Raw genomic sequence first — 10,201 nt, 5'->3', positions numbered from 1 at the left:
CAGCTATTTAGCCATCTTAAAAGGCAGAATCGGGGAACAAAAAAAAAAAAAAAGGAACTCACAACTCCAAGAGGTAGCATTCATAAGATATCCAGTGTCCTCCTTTCTATTAAGTAGAAATCTAGTCATGCCAATTACCAACAAAATAACAATACTAAGAAATAAAATATATTATGCATTCATTGCAGACGTTAGATGGCAAATGACAGTTGCCATTCTTTCACCGAAAAAAAAAAAAATTGTAAATCTTAGTTTATTAACGTTAATTTCTCAAAATTGCGGATCAACAATAATACTTTACATTTCAATACTAGCAAAGGACAACCAATCCTATAATAAAGCTAACAATTGAAATAAAAGTTTATAACCTAAATAAACAAGAATAAAATAAAGTTATAAACTTTATTCCAAATTAAAAATAGTGAATTAACTATGATAGTTAATCAAATTGGCTACTTAGCATGATCATAAAGAACTCATCAAGTTCCCAACAAATCATACGCAAGGCCAATGAAGTTACACAATGGATCTTGAGTTTAAATAAGCAGTAAAAACCAATGACATGAAATTTGGTATAGATAAAAAAAAAAAGGATAAATTACCTGCACATCAAATGCAAACCATAACAAAACAATTAGGATGAAAGTCCGCAAATTCGCAAGTGTTTGAAAGTCCGGATTCTAAATCTGCTCCGCAGGTTACAAATGAAATCTCAAATATTTCAGGATGAGTTGGTAGGGCATCAACCCACAACCCATGGGTTTACCCAAATCCAAACCAAATAAAATAGTTTGGGTTGGATAAATCATTAAATGGGTTAAATTTAGGTTTTTATGGAAGAAACCATTTCACAATGGTTTAGGTATGGTTTACCCATGGGTCATAAACAAATTCAAGGTAACATATAAATGAAAAATAAATTAAACAAAATAAAAAGCTAAATCAATATTTTAATAATAATTATATAGTAATAATTATTATTATATAGTAATTATACTACTACTAATAATAATAGAAGTGCTGCATAGGCTAAATACATATGCAATTGGTTGTACAGTACACTATTATATAACAATTTTTTATGGTCTCAACTTGAGTTAAAAGACTAAATTAACATTTTAATAAATTACTCAAACAATATTTTTATGAAATCCTCTAATATAATTTTATAGTCCTATTTGTATTGTAACTTACTAAAATTAAAAATGTAATTGATTGTAAGATTTTATCAAATAAAATATGATTCTATTTTTATTTTTTAATTAAATTTAAACCTAATTATATTTCATTTCTAATTTTTCTTACTGCATTTAAAATTTTGGCGCTTTTTCTAATTACAATAAATTTTAGATTTATTTCTCGGAAGATTTAAATTTATAAAATTAAATAATTTTATTTTGATGGATTGCTTTGATACTTGAGTTGAGCTATCTTATCTTACTTTAATTTGTATTGACCTTGTTAGATTTTATGTTGTAATATGGTTAATATTTAAGAACGAAATTATTGTAAAATCCATTATTCATAATTTTTATCCACTACATTTTTTCATATTTTAATATTAATTTAATAATTAATGATTATTATAATTTGATATAGTTAAATTTAAAAAAATAAAAAATATTTTGATTATAAAATTCAAACAAAACCCAAACCAAACCCAAATGGGTTGGTTTGAGTTGGGTTAAAAATATTTGGATTGGTTTGGGTTGAACTCAAATTTTTATGGTTTGATTTGGATCGACTTAAAACCCAACCCAAATCAATCCATGCTCATCCTTAGTTGGTACAGCTGTTAAGGTTTAAGAGAAAAAGATGGATGAAATTCTAAGCTTAAACCAAAGAACAAGAATGAACAACAACCAATCAAGAACTAGAGACTTAAAGAACAGCACAATACGACCAATTTGAAGGAACAATCAGTACACTTTTATTGGTAGAATCGCACAGAAATTGACCAAGAATAGAGAGTAGAAAAGCTTTACAAGGAAACAAAATTTTCACAAAATGGCTAAGTGATTGTAGAGAACAATGCGAAGAAACAGAGCCCAAAGCTCGGCACAGATTTTGGTAACTAACTCTTAACAGATTCTTATTTTGTCGGTTATGCACCTCAGTTTGGATAATGTAACAAAGGCCCCCAACTATATGCTTTTATGACATAGTCCAGCTGACTTTCAATCTTTTGCAAATAAGTCCAATAATATTTGCAAAACAGCCCAGCAACAATAGCTGGGTGAGTTGATGGTCCAGAGCGCTGGGAGACGAGATCTTCGGCTTTGCAACTTTGCTGCAAATTTGAGAATAAGTTTCTATAACACAATACGACTGGAGATGAGTTTAATTTCTTTTTGTTATTTCTTCTTGTGCTGGCAAATTTTCAAGTAGCTTATTAAAAAATTTGATTCTCTAATGGTTTTGCTTACACTCTTTTAATTTATATAATTAGAGAAATGTGAAAGGCGAAAACTAATACGTAAATGAGAATGTGATAATATAGTATATTATAGTAGCTGTTTCTTGATTTCTCTAGAACTGAAGCCTTATAGAAAGTTTCTTGATTCAAGATATATAGTAGCTGTTTTAAATTTGTGATACTGGGGAATTTTCTGAGTAGGATCTAACAGCTCCACTTGCATGCAACTGCAATCAAAGAGCTGCCGTCATCCAATGAGATCTTATTAGTTAAATTTGAGCTTATTTACTGTTCAAGGATTTAGAGGCTTTCGAGAAGCATATGAAAGTTGAAATGTTTTTGAGATATTACTCTTTCTGGTTGTTTAAATCTGAAGAGGTTTTATTGGGATGGAACTGCAATCGAAGAACTGTCTTCATCCTTAGTGTCTATACAGTTTAAATTTGAAGAGGTTTCCAAAGATCTCTTCTTGTAATATAAAAGTTTATATTTACATAGAACTGCAATCGAAGAACTGCCTTCATCCATAGAGTGTCTTTCTGGACTTGTTGCCTTGTCTTATGAACAGTTAAGGCTTGACCATCTCTCGAGAAGCAAATTTAAGCTTAAATATCTTGAAGATCTTGATCTCTCTACTGGCATAAATCTAAAGTGGATACCAGAGATGTCATCTTGTAAATGAAATTTTTATATTTAGATGGAACAGCAATCAAAGAATTGCATGCCTGATCCATGGCATGTCCCTCCAGACAGTTACGTTGAGTCTTTCAAATTGTAAAAGGCTTAAGAGTCTCCCAAGCAGCCTATACAAGTTGCAATGTCTTCAAGATCTTTATCTCAATGGTTGTTCAAATCTTCAGAGATTTCCAGATAAACATGGATTTAGTCATTTAGAAGGTTCTGAAGGAAAATGCAGTGACAGAAGCACCTTGTTAATTATATTTCAAGAGATGTAGAGGTCATGAGCAAATGGCTTCATCACTGCCAATTTCACGGACTTACCTAAAAGTCTTGATCGAATACTATCTCTATGGCATTTGTATCTAGAGGAAAACCATTACAAGAGAATATCAGAAAGCATTGATGAATTGGTTTATGTGCCCTACGCCAAAGTCCTTGCTCATTACGGGAGTTAATTGTGCTCATTAAGATATTCCTGTTACTAAAATCTCTATTTATTCAAATCTTCTTTGCCTCTGGCCATTTTTTTCTAAATTTTCATAGGATTCAGGAACATATATGAATCATTTAACAAGTGTTGACCACATGTAATAATAAGTGTTAACGTTGACTGTGATTTGAGAGATGAATTTACAAGCAGAGCAGGGCATTGATCATGACAATGTTCCTTCACTTGCACCCAAGAAATGCTTCAAATGCAATGCTAGTAAGCTGCTTTTTGATACAAGACGTAAGATTAATTCATATTTTATCTGATAAAACTGCTTACCATTTCCTTTCCGATATTCTCTAACTCCGGGAGGAGATTCTCTATATATTCTCTAACATATGGATAGATATCTAACTTCATTTCACTCAAATACGTACTCTGCATCACAGAGTGCCGGAGAAGATAATTGTTACAAAATTACATAAATGTTCTCTAATCAAATATGGCACGCGCGAGTTAGTAAAAGCATGTGGCACGCACGTGAGTCAACAAGATTGGTTCCAATTTCCAAACAATGTCCTCTGGCTGTCGGTTCTTCGGATTAGCTTCCTGTATGTGCTGTCGTCCATTTCCAAATAATATACGTCAGCTAATTCCAAAACCACAGACGACATTGTCTGTCGCTCTGTTTTGAGATCACAGATTCAACTTTTCAGTGTTAAAAAATTTTGGAAATGATACGTCTTTCCATGGAAAATATGTGTTGCGTCGTGTTATCATTCATTATTTCACTATTCTTTAGTGAATTACTATTTTGGTATTTATATGTATATATTCCGTTGTCACATTCAATTATTTTCATCTGATCAGAGTCTCTTGTCCATTAATTAGGGGTTTCATTATTTTTCATCAATTGAATCTTTAAAATGCAATTGCTCAGATGAACATTAGTTAAGTTAATTCGCCCACTTCTGATTTTCGTTAAATTAATGTAGTTTGAGTGTTATATGAGAGATGAATTTACAAATCTTTATGTCTGTGTAAAGAAAATTTTCAGTCAAAATCTCTGAACAATTTTTCTAGAAGAGTACGCCAACCACTTCCATGAAAATTTTGTTTTTTATTTCCTCTTCAAACGTAAAGTTTGCGTCACATACATTAGTCGGTCTTCAACTAACCTTTTTTTTTTTTAAATAAAAAAAAATGAATGGTTCTCAATTAGCTTAGTAAAGTAGACAATGAGATGAAACTACCACGAAATTAACTTCAACTACCCTTTTTTTTTCGTTCAATTAATTAATTATCATCATATCCCACCATCATTATCCTCTGAAATGGAAGGTTCAAAGAAAGTATTTGTTAGAGTTTTTTTTTTTTTTTTAGTTTAATCGTTCGAAATGATTAAAAGGTAGACGACTATTAGCGAAAGTTGAGGTATATATTGATGAGGTACCAACGTTTGTTTGTATTTTTATATAACCAACGTATTTTGGTCAACTTTGCTAGCATCTAATAGAAAATCTATGTAAAATTTATATAAAAAAAAATTGAAAATTACTTATACAATTTTGATCTTACAAATTTATAAAAGCTAAATAAATAGGTTAGCACGTATAGGTATTAAGACAACTTTTGATTTTACTGCATGTACTTAAATAAAGAAAGTCTTTGGTGTTCTGGTAGCATTGTAACTTATCCATTCATTACTTATTACATAATTAATAAAATTAATTTTTTTACAAACATTGGAGTTTCCTACAATTAATTAAAAAAAAAAGGCAAATATTTCGGGCTCTGTAGCAGTTCCCCATAATTAATGTCTACTTCGAGTTTAACTCAACGACCACTCAAACCAGCTTCATAAGAAATTAATAATTGGATGGACTTGAAAAGGGAATTTTCAAAAAAGTAGTCAAAGGATTTATACTTTTCATCTATTTTTTTTTTCAATGTATTTTCGCTGTCATCAATTATTTGTTTCTTCAATTGAAACTGAGATGAAAATGCAAAGAAACTTCCTGGAATTAAGGTTCGAAGCAAGCATATCTATATACACTCTGCACTGACATTCATCTATTTTCACATCCACCAATTTTTCGGATCAATTGAACTACTTCTGTTATGGCTTCTTCTTCTTCTTCTTCTTCTTTATCTCCTCGAAACATTAACAAGTATGATGTTTTTCTTAGTTTCAGAGGAGAGGACACCCGTGACAACTTTACCAGCCATCTTTATTCTGCTTTGTCGCAAAAAAGTATTCAAACTTTCATTGATGACCAACTTAATAGAGGAGATGAAATTTCACAGTCTCTTGTGTATGCAATTGAAACTTCAGCCATTTCGCTCATCATTTTCTCTGAAGGGTATGCCTCTTCCAGATGGTGTCTCGATGAACTTGTAAAAATCCTCCAATGCAAAAGAGAGTATGCACAGATTGTGATTCCAGTTTTTTATCGCGTTGATCCATCGGACGTGAGAAACCAAACAGGTCCTTTTGGGGATTCATTTTCAAAGCTTGAAGAAAGATTTAAGGAGAATTCCGAGAAGCTGAAGAGTTGGAGGAATGCTTTGAAGGAGGCGGCCAGTTTTTCTGGCTTTGATTCTCAGAACTTTAGGTAATTAAAGTTCTTCCCTCATACCATAATGATGATGCCACATAATGTTATTTTCTGCTCAATTAATTACCAGCACTCCTGGTAGTTATAGTGATATTTTTTGTCAAATATGCTGAATTATATACTTCAATTTTATTAGGTATCCTAATGCTTTTCGCAAGTGATTTGTGGTATTGATCTTTGATAGTGACAATTGGTGTGTTGAATTCTGTACGTGAACAACTTGTAGATTTTTCGAAATTTAAATTCTTTTAAAAGAATTTTGAAGGATTAATAAAAACGGTTTTTATGTGATTTCATTGGGTGTCCTGTCATATTTTAAGTAGTTTCAATATGTCACTCATATTCTTGAAATTTAAGAGTTATTGATTCATACTTGGTGCAAATCCATCCTATTTGATTTTACTGCTATTTAACATATTTGTTAGGCTTGAATCGGAACTTATAAAGAAAGCTGTTCATCACATTTTGAAGAGACTGGCTGAAATGTCTCCACGTAACTACAAAAACCAGTTGGTTGGAGTAGAATCAAGAGTTAAGGAAATTGAATCTCTATTAGGTGCGGAGTCAAAATATGTTTACACTTTAGGGATTTGGGGCTTCGGTGGTATAGGGAAGACAACAATTGCTCGAGCTATTTTCGATAAAATCTCTAGTAACTTTGAAGGTTCTTGCTTCCTTCAAAATGTTAGAGAAGAATCACAAAGACCGGGAGGATTAGCTTATTTGCGACAAGAACTTTTTTCAAAATTATTAAAGGAAGAAGATGTGATTCTTGATATTGACCTAAACTTTAGAAGGCTCAGCAGCAGGAAGGTTTTGATTGTTTTTGATGATGTGACTTGCTTCAACCAAGTAGAATCCTTAATTAGAAGTCTCGATTGGTTCATGCCTGAGAGTCAAATCATTATAACCACAAGAGATAAACAAATTCTTAGGAATTGGGGAGTGAAAAAAATATATGAGATGAAGGCATTAATGTTTAATCATGCCCTTGAGCTTTTTAGTCGATATGCATTCAGACAAAACTATCCGGATGTGGGTTATGAGGAACTATCAAGGAAGGTAATGGAATATGCTCAAGGTGTTCCTTTAGCTCTTAAAGTTTTGGGCTGCTTTCTATTTGAAAGGGAAAAAGAAGTATGGGAAGATGCAATAAACAAATTGAGAAGGATTCTCCATCCTAGTATCCAAGAGGTACTAAAATTAAGTTATGATAGTCTAGATGATAAAGAGAAAAACATTTTCCTAGATGTTGCTTGTTTCTTAAATGGTGAGGATATATATTCGGTTATGAAGTTCCTTGATACAAGTGGCTTCTACCCAGAAATTGGTATTAGTGTTCTTATTGATAAGTCTCTCATTGCTGTTTCGTGCAACAAGATAACAATGCATGATTTGCTACAAGGATTGGGTAGGGAAATTGTTCAGCAAGAATCAATTAATCGTGGAAACCGTAGTCGATTATGGCATCACGAGGATATCTATGAAGTTCTTACACATAATATGGTAAGCATTTTGTTGGGATTATTATTTCTGAAATATCTTGCATTTACTAAGTTGATATTGTACATATATTTATATACGCTAGCTGAAACTAAAGAATCATAGAATATATAGAAAAGTGACAATGATTTAAAAAAAAAAAGTTTTTAGATCATGTAATGTAGCATTAATAAATAATAAATACCATGCCAACATTTATATTATCTTTTGTACGAATATAAAATTTATATGTCACTTTTGTATAGCAAACATACATAGTTTATATGTTTGGTGTTACTTGTATGATTACCCTTTTTTTGTAGGTTTGCAATAACGAGTTTGGCCGCCTAACAATAATTATCAACTTGCGTTACATAATTGTATCCGAATTAAGTATTTAAACTAAGCAAACTTAGTACTATTGTTACGTAATTTTGATTTTAACTTTATGGTCTTTCATTGGTTATAAGGGGACTGAAAAAATTGAGGGCATCTGCTTGGATATGTCTAAAGTGAAGGAGATCCATATAAATTCCAATACTTTCACAAAGATGTGTAGATTGAGATTTTTGAAATTTTATAGCTCAATTGAAGGAGAGAACAAATGTAAGGTGTCTGATTTCCAAGGCCCTGGATTTGCTGAAGTGAGGTATCTTCACTGGCATAGATATCCATTGAAATCATTACCATCAAATATTCAGCCAGAGAAGCTTGTTTTACTTGAAATGCCTCATAGCAATATTCAACAACTGTGGGATGGTGTCCAGGCATGTATATGTTTATATATATATTCATGTTTCAGTGATAATGTTATAACTATGATCATACATGCTAATATTTTTCTCTGCCTCTTTTTTCGAGAGCAGCATCATGGTAAGCTAAAGCAGATAATCAGTGTTGTCTGTAATATTTTTACGAACACTCCAAAGCCCTTGCTGATTCCACATCTGGACATGCTAGTTATCTTGAATCTAAGCGGTTGCTCAAAGCTGAAGAGGCTTCCAGATATCTCATCAGCTGGTAATATGCAAAAGATATTTTTAAATGGAACTGCAATAGAAGAATTGCCTTCATCGCTCGAGTGTCTACGTGGGCTTTTGGGCTTATTCCTTGAAGACTGTAAAAGTCTCAAGAGTCTCCCAAACAGCCTATGCAACTTGAAATCTCTTGCATATCTTAACCTCAATGGTTGCTCAAATCTTCAGAGATTGCCTGAAAGTCTTGGTCAGTTATCCTCACTAGTTGAATTGTATCTGGAGAAAAACAATTTGGAGAGAATACCAGAAAGCATTGTACACCTTTCCAAGTTGAAATTTCTCTTCTTAAGGTATTCTCAGAGGCTTCAATCCTTACCAAAGCTTCCATGCAGTCTATTTAAGTTGGATGCCCGTCGTTGCATGGCACTGGAATCATTGTCAGGTTTATTCTCAAGTTACGAATCTTATCGGCAAAATTTTGACCTGAGCAATAATTTTAAATTGAACCAGAATCAGCTCAGAGGAATTGTCGAAGATGCTATGCTAGAAATTCAGATTATGGCGACTACTCGCTGGAAAGAAGAAGAGCAAAATGTCTGTGCGTGTGGTTATTTATTTTTTTAAAAAAAATCTGCACAAGGCTTTTTTTTTGGTTCTTTAATAACTTTAAATAAAAATTAACATTATTTTTTTAATTATTATTTTGGTGATGCAGAGATATTTCCCATCATGTGATGGTCTCGTCATTTTACCTGGGAATGAAATTCCAACGTGGTTTCGGTTTCAAAGTATGGGATCTTCTATTACCTTGCCACCAGGTTGCTTGAGTAATAAAAAATTACTCAGCTTTGCTTTTAGCGCTATTGTAGCATTCCCACACCATCATTTCACGGAAAGGAAGTTTCGATTGTTCGGTGAATTCAAAGTCAAATCCTACATAAAAAAGAAAAAAGAAAAAAATCAATATTTCGATCCGCATGTCATAAAGATTTCTTTGGGAGTTGTTAACTTTGTAGATTCAGATCACTTACTTTTGGGTTACTATTTCACTATACCTCTTACCATCACACATCCTCATGATTGGGAATACAATATCGTTCCTGAGGCAGTCCGGTTCGGTGTTGAGAAAGCTACGGGTTCCGAATCGTTGGAGATAGAGTGCAAGTGTTGCGGGATGAGAAAATGGGGGATCCATTTTTTTTGAAGAAGAGGAACCAGACCCAAAAGTCTGAAATATTTGTAATTGTAATTTTATTGTTTTTCTTTTGCTTGCCACTACTAAATTTTTTTTTTAGAAAAAAACCTCAGTGAAATGAGGGAAACAATGATTCAAATATTAAGGATTGTCTCAAACTTATATTATTAGTCTAACAACTATTCTCAACCAATGTGGAATAATATTTTCAATACAATTTATATGATTCCTCGTAGGAGGTATCTTAAGTCTTCATTATCGTCAGGATTTCCTGAAGTTGTTCATTCCTGTAATCTCGGCGGTTGCTGGTTACTTGGAAATGGATCTAAAGTAGAAGCCGACAAGCCTTGTTAATTATTTTGGGTAATCGCTATTAATATGCTACTGCACAACCTTTTATCA

The 10,201-nt window shown here is 32.4% G+C and overlaps 1 protein-coding gene across 1 annotated transcript; it reads left to right on the top strand.

Moving 5' to 3' along the window:
* Positions 1 to 5,648: 5,648 nt before the first annotated feature.
* Positions 5,649 to 9,198, top strand: LOC18033586 (disease resistance-like protein DSC1; the record flags this gene model as incomplete). Its single annotated transcript, XM_024177764.1, has 5 exons — positions 5,649 to 6,142; positions 6,571 to 7,651; positions 7,951 to 8,007; positions 8,098 to 8,394; positions 8,494 to 9,198. Coding segments are annotated over exons 1-5 (2,634 nt in total), but the record flags the coding sequence as incomplete, so codon positions are not given.
* Between the last annotated feature and the right edge of the window lie 1,003 nt (positions 9,199 to 10,201).

This window comes from Citrus clementina, unplaced genomic scaffold, assembly GCF_000493195.1.
Source record: "Citrus clementina cultivar Clemenules unplaced genomic scaffold, Citrus_clementina_v1.0 scaffold_82, whole genome shotgun sequence".
NCBI lineage: Eukaryota > Viridiplantae > Streptophyta > Magnoliopsida > Sapindales > Rutaceae > Citrus > Citrus x clementina.
This window is presented reverse-complemented; position numbering and strand designations above follow the sequence as displayed.